Below are 17,379 nucleotides of genomic sequence, written 5' to 3' on the forward strand. Positions count from 1 at the left end.
AGTAAGAATGGAAATATCTGCTCCATTGCCTCTAGAAATCACAGGCCTTGTGAAACCAGTCAGCTATAACCCACAAGCAAATACTGGCTGATAACATTCTCCTCCTATTTGTTTTTAAGACCCAGAGTTTATAGACAGATTTCAAAGCATGCTGTGAACAGCCAGTCGCTTGTTTGCTGATTAAATGGAGTCTTTAAATACTGCACTCACACTTACCTCACAAGAACTCTGGATCTTTGCCAGAGCACCAAGTGAAAGGCAGTACATAGGGGTCATGCCCAGAGGACGACTGTTTATTAACCACTGCTCCATTGAGTGGAACAGATTCAAGAGACTGAATGCCCCTACTCCTATTCCCATGTTTCCTCTATCCGCCTGTTGTGGTTTGCATGGGTCTAAGCTTTCACGCAAGAGCACTTGGAAAAAATATGTTTACACGCTGCTGGGAAATAAAACACAAAGTTTTTATTGCACAACAAATACAAAATAAAAAGTCACCTGAAAATAAAGGCACCTAATATTTCATATAACCATCGCTGATCTTCAACCTCCCACCCCCCCATCCTGATGTAACAGATAACAGTGATTGACTAGTAATTGCAGGATCAATGCTTGTGAAGTGCTTTGGTACTCAAAGACCACACAATTCAATGGGTCCAGTGTTCAAAATTCATATTTCGTGTTGTTATCCGGTGCAGAGGCTATTTGACTGTGACAGGCGACGTGCTGTGAATTGACTCCATTACCGCAGCAAACCTGTTACACAGGTCATGGGGTGAGTTTGGCCGGATCTTTGGTGGCTCTCTTAGGATTCGAACCTCGGCAGAACAGTCCAAAAGCCTCGGGAGGAATTCGGTGAGCTTCTCCTGCAGCCGGGCTGCAAAAAAAAATTTCAATTTCAGTGCAATTTCAGGCATTTGAGAGTATAAAGAACAAGCCTGTGCGAGTAGAACGCATTCTCGGGACATCCCCAAACCACGTCACTTCCAACAATTTACTCAGAAATACAGAAGCCAATTTTGCAAACAAGATGAACGACCAGTTATTCTGTTTTTGGTGGTGGTTGGTTGAAGGACAAATGTTAGCCAAGACACTAGGACAACCTACTTTTCTTTCCATAGTGCCATAGGATTTAGTAGAGTCACTTGAATCACTTCAGCAGGCACACAGGGCCTTGATTTATCGTCTTATCTGACAGATGGCACCACCAGTAATGCAGCACTCCCTCAGTATTGCACTGGAGCGTCACCTTAGATTATTTGCTCAAGTCTTTCAATGAGACTTGAGGCTAGTTTCTTGACTTGGGGAGAATGCTACCACACTGAGTCACATAAGGAGATATTAGCACAGGACAGACAAAAGCTTGGTCAAAGGGACAGGTTTTAAGGAACATCTTAAAGGAGGAGAGAGAGGTAGAATGGCGGTGAGGTTTAGGCAAGCAATTCCAGATTTAAGGGCTCAAGCAGCGGAAAGAACAGCCACCAATGGTGGGGTGATTAAAATAGATGAGCAAGAGGCCAGAAAAAGAGGAGTGCAGAGATCTTGGAAGGTTGTACGGCTGGACGAGGTTACAGAGATAGGGAGCGGTGAGGCTATGGAGTGATTTGAAATCAGGGATGAGAATTCCCATACAAAAGCAAAATATTGGAGATACCGCACTTCTAAAATAAAAACAGACAATACTGGAAATACTCTATAGGTCTGGCAGTATCTATGGAAAGAGAAACACAGAGTTAACGTTTCAAACTCATGACCTTTCATTAGACCATCTTCCCATCAGAACCTACCCAGGTGCAGCAAGTTAAAGTCTCCTTGCAGCATGCTGATCTTACAGGTGGCAGGTTTTAGAGTCATAGAGTTGTACAGCACAGAAACAGGCCCTTCGGCCCATTGTGTCTGCAAAGAACCAGACACTTATTGATAACAGATGGTTAACAAGATACAGTCAGTGATCAGGCCAGTATGTACATAATTAGACTCTGGCTTTCTATGTATAGTTATAGAGATAGTGGTCACAATTGTTAGCGCTCTCGGGAAAGTCACAAGTCCATAGCCTCGTGACAGAGGTCAAGCTTAATCACTTCAAAGTACATGGGTCACCAGGTTGTATTTTTGCTTGTTATTTGATGTAATACCGTAGAACAGTTGCATAACAATAATACCAATAATATATTAAAGCTTGTTTTTTAAAACCATTAGGTCCAATATATGCACAAATTATTGTTGAAAGGCTAACAATCTTATGCTGTGACAGTAACTATGGGAAGAAATCCATCAATACAATCAAATATAGGAATGGGCTCAGCTGTGATGCCCCCGATAGTCATCATCTAATCACACAAAAGGAATGGCTTTAATAGTGCCCAAACTACTAAACTCTAGCAAGGCTTCAAAACAAATGTCTATTTTATCCAGAACAGAGGTGTTCAAAATTATGAGGGGTCTTCAAGGATAGATAGGGAGAAACTGTTTCCAATAGCAGGAGGGTCGGTGACCAGGGGACACAGATTTAAGGTACTTGGCAAAAGAACCAGAGGTGAGGTGAGGATAATTTTTTAATGCAACGATTTATTATGATCTGGAATGCACTGCCTGAAATGCCGGTGGAAGCAGATTCAATAGTAACTTTCAAAAGGGAACTGGATAAATACTTGAAAAGGAAATTTTTTTTCGGGCTATGGGGAAAGAGCAGGGGAGTGGGGCTAATCAGATAACTCTTTCAAGGAGCTAGCACAGCTGTGATGGCCAAATGGCCTGCTTCTGTGCTATATGATCATAAGGACAGATGGTTCACAAAGACTTACAATCCATGTCTTCGCCGAGGTAGGAACACCAGTGGTTTCGCATCATCTCCACCGCAGCCAGGTCTTCTTTGGAGAGCTCATTGGTCACTATCAGATGCATGCACGGAATGACCAGGTCGTTCATTATGCTCAATCCTTCTGCTACGTCATTTTCATCCCCACTTTCAAACAAGTCTGCTGCACGGGCATTCAGCTCCTGCAACAATAGGTGTGACGATCAGGTCAGCGTATTATTAGTGAAAGGAATGCAAAAATTGTAGAACCATTACATGACATGTCCACGCTTCCAAGACCAGGCAAAATTTTTTTATCTAGGTCGGCAGTGCTGCCTATACTTGTCTATCATCACAGATCATTACTTGGCAAAGAGAGAAGGCAAGACATCTGCTTCCAGGCTGCTTAACTGGTTACTCTCCAGCCAACCACATGGGGAAAAGGGGTTTGCCAAAAGGGTTCCCAGAGAAACTCCTGCACAGATTTCTTCCCAGTGGGTTCACTTGGCTTCCACTCTGCATCCTGGGAAGACTGAGAACAATCAGTTAAGACTGAACAGGCTGAGGCTTGTTCTTCAGGAAAAGAGAAGACTAAGAGTTGACCCGAAAGAGGTCTTCACGATTCAAAAAGGGTTTGATAGGGTAGACATAGAGAAAACGTTTCCACTTGCGGGCAAGACCAGAACTAGGGGCCATAAATGTTATTCAGGAGAAACATCTTTATCCGGAGACCAATTACAATGTGGAACTTGCTACAACAGGGAGTAGTTGAGGCAAATAGCTTATAAAAATTCAAGGGGAAGCTAGATAAGCACGAGGGAGACAGGAACAGAAGGATATGTTGATAAGATTAGATGAAGCAAGGTAGGAGGAGGCTCACATAGAGCATAAACACCAGAATGGACATATGGGCCAAATGGCCTGTTTCTGTCTGTAAGTTACTATATTACACAGAACAGACAGCACAGAAACAGGCCATTCGGCCCAACTAGTCTGTGCTGTTTATATTCCACACGAGTCTCCTCCCATTCTATCTCAGCCTTTTCAGCATATCTTTCTATTCCCTTTCCTGTCATGTACTTGTCTAGTTTTCTTTTAAAATCATCTAAACTATTTGCTTCAACCACGTTCTGTGGCAGAGCGTTCCACATTCTAAGCACTGTTGGGATTTATAGGGACTGCTTAACCTGAAAATATCAGCACAAAAATTCTCAATGGATTTTTCTTAATCAAATATACATCAGAAAAAATGAGATTTAATGATTGACAGCAGAGGAATGATAAAGAAAATAGGATAAGTTAGAGTCAAATCAGGTGCACAAACAGAATTAAAGAGAGGGAAAAGAAAACAATTAAAACATTTTACATTAGAAAAACCTCCAACATTTTACAACCTTTTGGAATGAGACGCCATAGTTTTAATTTCTCCCTTTCTGGGCCGGGGGGGTTGAGTGGCACTAGAATAACTTAAATCTCATCAGTAAAAAGTTCCTTACACTGTTAAGTACCAGCCTTAACTTTCTGTGGCAAGTTTAATGAGCAATTAATATGCAACTGGAGCAATATCTTGAAACTCACGGGGAGGTTGATGGTGAGCTGCCATTTCACAAGGCAGAGCAGTACAAAAACAGCCAGCAACTTGTGGTGACTCAGAAATCTCTTCTTTGCCACAGGTTGCTGGATGATTATACATTAATAATGGCATCCACCATTAAACTCGCAGTTATTTTGGCAGCAAATTCTGTCTCATTGCTTTCGACAACAGTTTTCTGGTTTCCTGGTCAAGAGTGTGAGAGAGATCCTCTCAGCTGCAGGAGCTGTAATTTAAGCCTTGGAGGGACTTGAGATGCATAAAGAGCACAAGTCCGCTTGCAGCAGACTAACAACAGCTGAAAGCAACAACAATGGAAGCAGACAAAAATAATAAAAACTATAAATGCTGAAAATCTGAAATAGTACTAGAAAATGCTAGAAACATCCAGCTGTACTGACAACTGGTGGATGAGGAATGATTAACTTTTTGGGTAAAGAGTCTTTCAGATCTGCCAAAGAGAATACACCTGAAACATTAACCTGTCCATTCTTTTTCAGACGTTGCATATTTCCCAATTTTTCAAGTTCTCAATAAAGGTGCAAAACCTCGCCCCATGTATTCTTAGCTTCCCTCTTCTAAAAGAAGTTACTGACCAAAAGGCACTTTCTCCTGTAGTATGCAATTAGCATTTCATCAATTCCCCGGTTCTTTCCGTTCTTCAGTAGCTTCAAGTTGCTGTGGTATGCATGGACTAAGTAAGTCAGAGATTCACGGCATCTGCAAGCAGATAGAAAATATTAGTTCAAGCACTTAATTCATTTTGAAGGACTGATCCTACCATGGTTACAAGAACCGTGAATGACATGTTCAAGAAAAGGTTATTCAGTCCATTAAACCACTTCCCTATGATATACTGCACCTTTTCTATTAAACCTCATCCCTACGGTACCCCATCTTTTCCATTAAACCGCATACTTAAAGTGTCAGCCTTGGCTCAGTGGTGGTACTCTTGAACCCACAACCTTCTGACAGAGGCAAGTCCTATTACCAGCGTCTTGAGCACATAATCTACATTGACACTTTTGTGCAGTCCTGAGACAGTGCTGCTTTGTTGGAGATGCAGTATTTCAAAGGAGATGTTCGGAACACGTAAAAGATCCCACAGCACTATTGGAAGAAGGGCAGTGGGAGTTCTTCTCAGTGTCCTGGACAATATTTGTCCCTCAACAAACATTACCAAAATAGATTTTCTGCACATCATCACATTTCTGTTTGTGGGATCTTGCTGTGGGAAAATTGGCTGCCCTCATTTCCTACATTAGTGACTACACTTCAAAAGTACTTTATTAGCTGTAAAACACTTTGCGTCATCCTAAGGTCATGAAAGGCGCTAGAGAAATGCAAGTCCTTTTTCTTCTGACTCTTGCTGTGCCAACTTGATCCCATTCATTGTGCACTTAAGATGGTCATTCCTTTTGGCCACTGTGCAATACTTAACATTCATCAGCACTGAATTGTATTCGTTGCTTGCAGAGCTGCTATAGCTCTTTAGCTGCATCCATTCTTTCTCTCTACTGCTCTTCCTATTTTACGGGACATCATCAGCCACAGACAGAAGGAACCTGTTCTACTTTTGGCCTTTTGGAAAGGTGAGTGACACCTATAAAAATAAAAGTTTCCAAATAAATCTACAGGAGTCTCTGACCATGTGAGAATCTCATCACTGAGTGGAAGAGGAAGCTGGTGTTGCCAATTCCTACCCCCTCATCCTTTACAGACGTTTTAATTTTTCCTCGTCTTTAGCCATCCTCATAACTGGGCACCAATTGCTGGCTGAAAGAATGGACAATTAATCTGCTTCCAACCCTACCTCCATACCACTTGAGTCAATCTCTAAGTAGCGCCCAAGAGTGATTGAGGGGAAGAATTTTGCCTCAGATTCTTTGCTTCTGCCCATTTCCTCCCTCTAGAAGTGAAGCCCCTCCTCCAGAAAGACATCTCAAGCCATTCCTCGCTGTCCCGGGAAAAATTTGGATCTTCCGTATGTCAGAACTACAGCCTCAAACTCATCTTGTGTCATTGCTTGCAAAGTGGGGTGCACTGCAATTTCAGAGACATCCAGAATATTCAAGTCAGCTCTCAAAGCATTCTGAAGGAGTTCCACCTGGTTTTGAAGCATTCAATACGTACTTTCCATTCTGATAGCACTCCAGTCCGGTCAGGAGATAGACGGAAACCTTCCGAAACAAACTGTAGTCCTCATGCCATTCCTGTAAATGAAAAGGTTGACGTGCTGTTGAATTAATTATTGAAATGCAACAAGAAAGGACGCTGAAAGCCCACCAATCCTAGCCATCGTGGCTGCCACGGTAGATGTTTTCAGTGCTCATTCACTGTATGCGTGAGTAAGTTTATAGGGCCAATGTGCAACTCCTGGACTCCTTCACAAACCGAATGCAGGGCAGGAAGAAAAGGCACTGATTTTCAGGGAAGCCAGAAGCAGCATTGACCGCTGAAAACAGGTTTCCCACTTGGCATTAAAAAAAGTGCGACCAAGACAACAGAGGGAAACACAGCATGAACATTACAGTAAAAGCTGAAAACATGGAGTCCCAGTTAAAAGTAAATGTATTTGCAACAATGCTTAATACCTATGTCCTTTCCCCACTACATTAAGGTGCTTAAAATATCATCGTAACATAAACCACATGGCAGATAAGTGAAATCGCACCTTGTACTCCTGCATATCCATGTCAGAGGGTCCAATGAGCTTCAGCTTTGACTGTGCCACCTTCATTATACTTATGGACCTACAAATTGAACACAAGATGATTGTTTACATTTTGAAGCAATGTTTCAGCTTGAAGACTGTTAAATAAATTTTGACAGGTGGAACAGTGGGTCAAACTGTGTCCTTTCACTTCTGGATTTCAAGCCTGGCAAGGCTGACAGAACACAATGTCATTTTACGGCCAGCTGCTTATATTTCAAGCGTAATAATGTTTTCACAGTTTCCAGTGGGTAGCAGCAGTTCATAGCACAAAGTTACCCTGCAACTTACAGTAAACAGCTGACACCACAAGAATGATGCAGGACACAGGAAACATCACAATATGTTTGAGCCTAATGCATTTAGCATACTTCTACGCCGTGATATACCCAATCTAAATATGCATTGTCACCAGCATTAGTAATTTTGCTTCATTGCAATCCTCCAGTAATAGGCTAAATGTCACTTAAATCCCAGAAGAAGGAAGCTTCCCCCGGAATTAGGAAAAGCTCTGAATTTAAAACTCTGAATTTATATCGTACAAGCTTAGCGTTGGTGTGAAATGCAGACCTGCACTAAAATCACATCCTTTGAAAGCTTGATGCTGAAACTGGGTGCAAAAAAATCCCCAGGAAAACTGCCCCACATTCCAGCACTAACATCCCTCACTTTGAACACATGAAACAATTATGCAATATTTTTTTTCAGTGATCTAGGAAGGGCGGCAACTGAACTTTGAAAGCTGCAGCTGCAAGTTCGACACACGCAGGGTTAAACTGATCTGCACCTTTCATCGTAGCTAAGGTTTTTATCTGCAAACTGCTCCAGCAGCGTCCGCTCGATCACCCGCTTCGAAGCTTTGTTCTGGAAGAAGTAGACGAGGACATGCTGGAGACGTGGGTCATTCTGGGGTGTTGGCTTATCCTTGGCCAAGTCGAACAGCCGCGAGTACTCTTCATGGAATGCCTAGGTATGGTAGGAGAGGGGAGGGAGGGGAAGGAGACACCAAAAACATACAACTCAGCACCAAATTATAACTCAGTGACTGAAAGAAAACCAGCAACAACTTGCAAATGAACATAATTTAAAAGCATAAGAAACAGGAGCATACGGCCCGTCAAACCTGCTCCGCCATTCAATATGGTCATGATTGATCTGATCTTGGCCTCAACTCCACTTTCCAGCCTGTTCCCCATAACCCTCGACTCCCCTATAGTTCAAGACTCTGAACATATTCAAGGCTGAGATAGACAATGACTTAGCCTCTGGGGCAGAGAATTCCAAAGGTTCACGACCCTCAGAAGAAATTCCTCCTCATCTCCGTCTTAAATGGGCAATCCCTTATTTTGAAACTATACCCCTAGTTCTGGATTCCCCCATGAGGGGAAACATCCTCTCAGCATCTACCCTGTCAAGCCCCCTCAGAATCTTATATGTTTCAACAAGGGCGGCACAGTGGTTAGCACCGCAGCCTCACAGCTCCAGTGACCCGGGTTCAATTCTGGGTACTGCCTGTGTGGAGTTTGCAAGTTCTCCCTGTGTCTGCGTGGGTTTCCTCCGGTTGCTCCGGTTTCCTCCCACAAGCCAAAAGACTTGCAGGTTGATAGGTAAATTGGCCATTATAAATTGACCCTAGTATAGGTAGGTGGTAGGGGAATATAGGGAAGGTGGGGATGTGGTAGGAATATGGGATTAGTGTAGGATTAGTATAAATGGGTGGTTAATGGTCGGCACAGACTCGGTGGGCCGAAGGGCCTGTTTCAGTGCTGCATCTCTAAATCTAAAAAATAAAAATCTAAACAATAAAAATCTAAAAATCTAAGGTCACCTCTTATTCTTCTGAAGTCCAATGAGTATGAACTTTGGAAATCCGAAAAGATAACAGCTGCTGTAACGGGTTTAAGGCATCATATTAAAAGATGAAAGATGGGCAGAGGTCAGAACCGGTGTGAAGCAAGCTACAGAGCTTCTTAATAAGACTGATCAAGTCAAAGAGGGGGGGAGAAATGCACTTACACCGGCTCTGAAGAAGGGACTCCAGCCAGGTCATTAACTTGCTGAGGGGTCGAACTGTGTTTTTCTATTTTGAGCAGTGGCCCAGCAATATGGCCTTGGTATTGGACACAACAATTCTTGATTTCAGTGACATTTCATCTTGCATTCCAAGTAAAGGCTTGTTTTCTCGTTTTAAGGTAACAAGCTGCCAACCTTATAACTAAAACTACTGTGAGACGCCGCAGTAATAAGAGGGCTGATGCATCAATGTCAAAAATGTGTAACAACGCTGTATCTTAAGGGATAGTTACTGCCCACCAGATTCATAAACACTTTAACTGTTGTGGATCAGAATACATGTTCCATATCTTAATGAAGCTGAATTAGTACTATCTTGAGATGTTTATATACATGTGACTTGATCCAAATGGTCTGGATTCACTCACCATGAGTGCTGAGCTCGAAATTATTCATTTGTGAAAATGATTTGAGTGCAAAGAATAAAAAAGGCCTGTAACAATTTAGATGGGTGTAAAATGTGATTATGCTATCAGCAGTGTGGGTGCAGGAAGACACTTCCAAAGGGTCAAAGTCCAACTAGACTTCGCGCGCACCACAAATGCAGCGTTTGTACGATGTAATCTCACTTCACACATATGCTGTGTTGATTGTGCAAGTGCAGCCTGAGCCCAGAGTCAGGGCTTGACTGGGCACTGGAGTGAAGCAGAGTGAAATGCCCTGGAGTGAGGGAACCCCCGTTGTTTTCACTTCAGACCCAATGTGGGCCTGGGCACTCAATTCACATGACACATTTTTGGTATCAGTGCAAAGTGAAAAACAATACTCCAAACCAACACTGAATTTACAGAATGAATGAACCGTTAAACTCAGTAATCCATTTCTTGGTGTCCAATACTGCATTCATGGGAAAATGCCACTGAACCCCTTAAGCCTGTTTCAGCATTCTATCAGATCATGGCTTTATCTTAACCTCCTTGCTTCCTTGTTGTTCAATGTCCTTGCCTAACAAAAATCAACCTATCTCAGTTTTTAAATTTTCAATTAACTGCCAACCTCAACAGCTCTTTGGGGAGAAAGTTCCAGATTTCTACTACACTTTGTGAAGATTTGCTCCTTGACATCTATTTCTGACAGATTTAACAAAAGTTTATCCATTTCTACATAACTGATCAGAATCCTCTCATTATAAAATCGGGTCTGTAGTGCAAAGGTTTGTACTATTTTTGTAAATAATATTTATTTTCTGTATTTGTATTATGGGCATATGGAAAGCTACTTTAAAATTTACCTTTTTGTATTTTATGAGAATGACATTGGAGATTAGATTAGATTAGAGATACAGCACTGAAACAGGCCCTTCGGCCCACCGAGTCTGTGCCGAACATCAACCACCCATTTATACTAATCCTACACTAATCCCATATTCCTACCAAACATCCCCACCTGTTCCTATATTTCCCTACCACCTACCTATACTAGTGACAATTTATAATGGCCAATTTACCTATCAACCTGCAAGTCTTTTGGCTTGTGGGAGGAAACCGGAGCACCCGGAGAAAACCCACGCAGACACAGGGAGAACTTGCAAACTCCACACAGGCAGTACCTGGAATCGAACCCGGGTCCCTGGAGCTGTGAGGCTGCGGTGCTAACCACTGCGCCACTGTGCCGCCCTATGGAGATGTACCTCCATTTTTTTTTTACAAGATGAACACAGAAGTACCTGCTCTATTTTGTATTTATTGCTTTGTCCCATAGTTTGGCTGGCCTTCCCTGAATGGCCTTGCTCTAATTTTAAAGTTATGCTCCCTTGTGCTGGACTCCTCCCATCAGAGGAAGTAGTTTCTACCCGATCAACACACCTTAATCTGCTTTATTCAACAGAATACAAGTCTCAGCTAGGAGTCGAAGTGCAGAAGCTGCTGCAGTAATGGCCCAAATTATCTTCTCTATGCTTTGTAAGATGACTTAATTTAGTATTTATTTAACATGCTAGTGACAGCTAGAGGAAAAATACCAAAACTGTAACAGCTTTGTCTGTTGTCAGCTTTCCGCAGGGATCGTTCCCTCCAATGACACCCTGGTCCACTCCTCCATTACTCCCACCACCTCGCCCCCATCCCATGGCACCTTCCCCTGCAATCACAGGAGGTGTAATACCTGCCCGTTTACCTCCTCTCTCTTCACTATCCCAGGCCCCAAACGCTCCTTTCAGGTGAAACAGCGATTCACTTGTACTTCTTTCAATGTAGTGTACTGTATTCGCTGCTCACAATGTGGTCTCCTCTACATTGGGGAGACCAAACGCAGACTGGGTGACCGCTTTGCGGAACACCTCCGCTCAGTCGGCAAGCAGGACCTCAAGCTTCCGGTTGCTTGCCATTTCAACACACCCCCCTGCTCTCATCTCTGTCCTGGAATTGCTGCAGCGTTCCAGTGAACATCAACGCAAGCTCAAAGAACAGCATCTCATTTACCGATTAGGCACACTACAGCCTGCCAGACTGAACATTGAGTTCAATAATTTCAGAGCATGACAGGCCCCCCATTTTACTTTTATTTTTAGTTATTTTTTCTTTTCCTTTTTATATATTTGTTTGTGTTTATTTTATTTCATCTTAGTTTGTTCAGTTTGCTTACCCGCTGTTTTTTTTCATGTTTGTACTTGCGGCTGTTCAATTTTCAGTCCGTTAACACCCTATCTGTACTAATGCTTTGTCTTTCAACACACCATTAACAAGGCAAACAATATTTCTCTGAGACCTTCTGGTCAGCTATTCTGTTACCTTGTCCTTTACACGCCACCTCCTCAGTTATCTCTTGCTCGACCCCCGCTTTACTTGTTTATAACCTTTTACATTTCTAATATTTGCCAGTTCTAAAGAAGTCACCGACCTGAAACGTTAACTCTGCTTCTCTCGCCACAGATGCTGCCTGACCTGCTGAGTATTTCCAGCACTTCTTGTTTTTATTATAGCTTTGTCTGTATTGACAGCCCATTCACTCCATGTTATCTAATTATCAACTATCTTTTCATTGTTTGGAGAATTAGTTAAATACAAGTGAGGATGGAGAGATGTGTCAAGGTTATCAACAATGCATATTTATTTAGAAGTGCAAAGTACAATTGTTATTAGAGTAATTTCATTCAATGAATTCTTTGCTATTCTTCATTTCAGGCAATAATACCCCAGCTGCCCCCAACAGATCCGCAACCCAGGAGATTTGGGCATCCAGACCTTCGTGGGTCACTTAAGTGTATATGTGAAGTTTAAAACTATATTCCCGTCAATGTGCATTTGTCTTGAGTTGCTGATACTAGTTTATCCACCATTAAACACAGTCCTTTCCAAAACCTCCAGCGGACAACCAATCAAATATGACATTTAAACACAACCAGAATGTATTCAGGGGCTGTACTGCCAGGACTCAAAGATCATGGGTTGCCCTTGGGTCGCTGGTCGGGCATCCTTGAATAGGTGCACTAATACATATATTGTGCCAGTCAATGGCAGTACAATGTTAACAACAAAGCTGCAACCTCCCAATGGATAAACTGTTAAATTCACTGCTCACAGTGCAAAACTGAGCCACACTGGCCAGGAAGGTACAAATAAAAAGAGTAAATGAGGGGTGACTTAATTGAGGTATACAAAGTTATTAGGGGCCTAAATAAAGAAGACAAGGAGGACATGTTTCCCCTAGCGGAGAGGTCAATGACCAGGGGGCACAGATTTAAGGTGATTGGTAGAAGGATTAGAGGGGACATGAGGAAAATCTTTTTTACCCAGAGGATGTTGGGTGTCTGGAATTCGCTGCCAGGAATGGTGGTGGAAGCTGAAATTCTTTTATAAGGTACCTGGACATGCTCCTGAAGTGCTATAACCTGCAAGGCTATGGACCAAGTGCTGGAAGGTGGGATTCAATTGGGTGGCTAGTTTTCTCGGCCAGCGCACACGATGGGCTGAATGGCCTCCTTCTGTGCTGTAATTTTTCTATAGTTCTAAACCTCCCCACCTCTCTATACTTTTGAGACATTGACCAGGCTTTTGATTATCTGTCCTAACATCTCACGTGGCTTATACATTAAAGGTGCTATATAAATGTAAATTGCTGTTGTTGAAGATATCAGGTTTAATTCTTTGTTTTGTGCTGAGTTAGCTGGTTGCAGCCACAGTGCCAGTAGCAACAAGTGTATCATTGGGACTAGGGAGAGGAAAAGTGATTCTACCCAACTGCTATCCAGTGATCTTGGTGGTCAGTGTTTGCACGTGTGGATCTCAGGCAAGAGGCGAGGATGGGGCTAATCTCAGCTGAAATGTCACTCTTCAATGCTCCCTTCAGTGCAATAGCTTGTCAACAGTCACTGTCTGGACGCTCACCTGATGAATGGATACTTGTGGATAGCACACTGAGGACAGACATTGTACAAGAATCTATTTATAATCTGGAATGCGCTGCCTGAAAGGGCAGTGGAAACAAATTCAATAGTAACTTTCAAAAGGGAATTGGATAAATGCTTGAAGGGGTTAAATTTGCAGGGCAATGGGGAAAGAGCAGGAGAAGTCTGACTAATCGGATAGTTCTTACAAAGAGCTGGTACAGGCACAATGGGCCGAATGATCTCCTTTTGCTCTCTAAGATTAAGAAACTGTGCGTCAGCATGAGCAGCTTGTAAAGGGAGTGGAGTGAGAGTTGGAAGATATCAGAAGACTTTAAATTCACAGGAAATGTACAAAACCAAGGCAGAAAATCAGCAGTAAGAAACATCTACAAAGTCTGCAGAAATCACATGCACAGCAAAGCACAAGATAAGCAAAGTACTAAATACCTTTATTAGCCCTGCCTCAGCACCATCCCGATCATAGACTTCTCTGGACTTGGCAATAGCCAGGATGATGCCCTGCATAGCCGGACTTAACATTTCCTGCCACAAGAGGCGGAAGGAGGAAAAACATCAGGAATAGACAGAGAGAGGAAGGTCATAAAACCACATAGAGAAATAAAGGACTCAAGTTTTCCATACACTGCAAAATTGTTAATTAACAGCAACTATACATGTACAGCAAGGGAGTCTTGAGTTAAGAGTCAGCTTGCAGTTTGAACAGGACAGTAGGTTTTCAAACTGAAGACCTGGAAAGTGAAAGGGTTGGGAGGATATGAAATACCCTGCCTAGAATATTAAAAATCAGCTGAAGTGTTTAAAAGAGGGACCGATGCTTACTTGGAAAGTAAGGATATTAGTGGAAACAGAGAAAGAAAGAACAACTGAAGCTACAAATAGCGACTCCATGGCCAAAGAAATGGCACAGGAGGCTTCAGGGCTGAACGGACTATCCCCACTCCTACATTCTTAAAAGATTTCTGTCTCTCTATAGTCATCTCTTCATAATTGTGTATTGTTGACTTATTAACACTTTTTTTCTGTGCTGAACAAGACTATGACAGTATTTTCAGGGGGCCTCCAGGCAGTGTGCACTACCAGAAAAAATAACGGGTAAAGAGTTCCATACTAGCATTTCAAAGAGGTGTGGATAACTATGAGAAAGAAATAAATTAAAATATTACAGGGAAAGGGTGGGGAATAGGGTTAAACGGATAATTCTTTCAAAAAAGAGACATAGGCACAATAGCCACCTTTTGTGCTCCAGCATTTAGATTCCAAGACTGCCCCAGCAGCACTGTGTGCCTTAATATATACCGTGACAAAGTGCTGAAATATTAATTCATTCTAGAACCATTATGGAAGAATACAGAGGGAAATGAGACATTTCCTTGATTCAACGTCCAACTCCCTCTCCCCTTCCTGGATATGGATTGGGGTGGGAAGGGGGAACTGGACCATGTGAAAACCAAAACTGGTTTCCATCACGTTAGTGATACAGTTGTAGGAAGAGGGACCAAGCCCAGTAGTGCATGGCATGTGTGGGAGCATAAGCAGCGGGACAATCTGTTAACAAAATGTATCTTGCACTGGAGTACAACAAGATGGAATCTCACAAAGGAAACTTTTCAGCATTTGCAGTAATCTTAAACTTTTAAAAATATTTTACTGCAATAAACATTTTTGGCACTATTAGAACTTTTAGGGTTCCACATTTGCATCAGCCAACTGCAGCAACAGTGAGAAGCAGCCTCACTTCACATGAGCACTGCAATTACAATGTGAACGCAGCCTAGATCTGGAGCGAGGGTCCCAGCCTGATACTGGAGTGATGAGCAGCAAGACACCCTGAAGGAGGGAATCTCATTCTGGACTCAACACACCCAATCTACAGTACACAGGGTTAGCATTGGTGCCAAAACACAACAACTTTGAACTCGTGCTAAAATTAAGAGGATCAATCTTTCCTTTTTTTATTTCAATCTAAATCTATTCAAAAAGATAATTCAGGAACCACAGCTAAACTGTACTGATTTCCTTAAGCAAAGAGTGGTTAACATTGCTCGGCTGCTTATAAGGTCTTCAGTTGACCTGGTACCTCCTCATTGTAGCCATCAGCATCATGTCGAACCATAACTTTTCCGACATTAGGTATCTCCACCTCAGTGATCTGGGTACCAGTGCTTTCAGGCTGCTGTTCTTGCTCTCTGGCTGGCTCTGGCTCAGTCCTGTCTTCAGTTTCCCTGGTCTCCTCCTTCATATCTGACTAGCTCAGACAACATCAGGGGAAGAGCAGAAAGGAAAGTAAACAGGAGGGAGGGAAGAAAACAGGAAAAGATGATAGAAGCAGATAAGAATGATAATCAGGGAAGTCAGGACAGAGTGCACCTGTTAATAGTTGTTGCAAAATACAAACAAACCTCTCAAGTGGAAGTATATATATGTTTAGGTACAGTTGTGAAGTGATGTTACAGGACTAATAATCCAGAGATAAAAGTTCAAAACTCGCCATGGCAGTCTGTGAATTTGAATTCAATTAATTACATGAAGGAATGGTAAAGTTAGCAAATCATCAACTAGGCTTTACTCATCATCAGCATCACGCCTCAGTGTAGTCAGATCTTGACACCTTTCCTCAGTTACTCCTCTCATTCATTAATCCCTGTTTAAGTGTGCCATGATCTTGTTGAATGGGAGAGCAGGCTCAATGGGCTGAGTGGCCTACTCTTGCTCCTAATATGTATGTTCGTAAACACATAATTTAAACACATCTCAAATGATGGTTCATGTGGATGTGAAATCCTGTTCTACTATGACTCCCTGTCTACAACTTTATTGCCCTGTAGTACAGACCTCCCCCATGTGCACACAGCAAAACTTTGCCATCTCTTTGTACCAATGCACTGCACTAAGACTTGACTGGCATTTTGTAACTCCTTGTCATATCTCTCAAATACCTCAAGGTACTTCACATACAATTGCTTACTTTTTTTGAACTCCAGCAAATGCCTCTGGGAAAGCAAACCTCCCAGCCTATTTGCACAGATTCTTAATGAGACGAGTGACCAATTAAACAGTTTTCAGCAGTGCTAGATGACAGAGGAATCTTGATCAAGGCACCAGGAGAATCTTCTGCCCCACTTCCAATAGTGTCACATGAAGTTGAAAGGCCTCTTGGACTACAAGAACGTTTCACCTGAAGGGCAATGCAGCCCTCTCTTTGTAGTGCGGTAGCTGACCGAATTACTTCGAAATGCAGTCACGGCTGTTATACAAACATGTGCTGCAGCCATTTTGTGCACAGCAAGATCTTACAAACAGCAACGAGAAACAGAAAGTTAATCTGCTTCTGGTTTTGGGACGAATGTTAGTCAGGACATTGTCACAGAGTCACACAGCACAGAAACAGGCCCTCCGGCCCATCGTGTCTGTGCCGGCCATCAAGCACCTGTTTATTCTAATCCCATTTTCCAACACTCGGCCCATGGCCTTGTATGCTAAGGCGTTTCAAGTGCTCATCTAAATACTTCTTAAATGTTGAGGGGGTTCCTGCCTCTACCACCCCTTCAGGCAGCGCGTTCCAGATTCCAACCATCCTCTGGGTGAAAATTTTTTTCCTCAAATCCCCTCCCCCTTACCTCAAATCTATGCCCCCTGGTCATTGACACCTCCACTAAGGGAAAAGGTTTCTTCCTATCTACCCTATTTATGCCCCTCATAATTTTGTATACCTCAGTCACGTCCCCCCTCAGCCTTCTCTGCTCTAAGAAAAACAAACCTAGCCTATCCAGTTTCTCTTCATAGCTGAAATGCTCCAGCTCAGGCAACATCCTGGTCAATCTCCTCTGCACCCTCTCCAGTACAATCATATCTTTCCT

General features: G+C 42.6%; 1 protein-coding gene across 4 annotated transcripts in view; it reads right to left on the reverse strand.

Annotated features, from left to right (window-relative positions):
* Positions 1-443: 443 nt before the first annotated feature.
* usp28 (ubiquitin specific peptidase 28) overlaps positions 444-17,379 on the reverse strand; it is a 78,396-nt gene continuing 61,460 nt past the window's right edge. For 3 of the 4 annotated variants that reach the window (XM_068054063.1, XM_068054064.1, XM_068054065.1), the window contains 6 exons: positions 7,889-8,067; positions 7,063-7,141; positions 6,522-6,601; positions 4,985-5,108; positions 2,805-3,000; positions 444-877 (listed from right to left, as the gene is read on the reverse strand). In XM_068054063.1, the coding sequence (XP_067910164.1) occupies positions 702-877; positions 2,805-3,000; positions 4,985-5,108; positions 6,522-6,601; positions 7,063-7,141; positions 7,889-8,067 (834 nt within the window). In that variant the 3' untranslated portion in view covers positions 444-701. Of the gene's footprint in view, positions 878-2,804; positions 3,001-4,984; positions 5,109-6,521; positions 6,602-7,062; positions 7,142-7,888; positions 8,068-13,948; positions 14,045-15,599; positions 15,768-17,379 lie in introns of all 4 variants that reach the window. The other variant, XM_068054066.1, reaches the window with a different exon arrangement.

This window comes from Heterodontus francisci, chromosome 22 (assembly GCF_036365525.1).
Source record: "Heterodontus francisci isolate sHetFra1 chromosome 22, sHetFra1.hap1, whole genome shotgun sequence".
NCBI lineage: Eukaryota > Metazoa > Chordata > Chondrichthyes > Heterodontiformes > Heterodontidae > Heterodontus > Heterodontus francisci.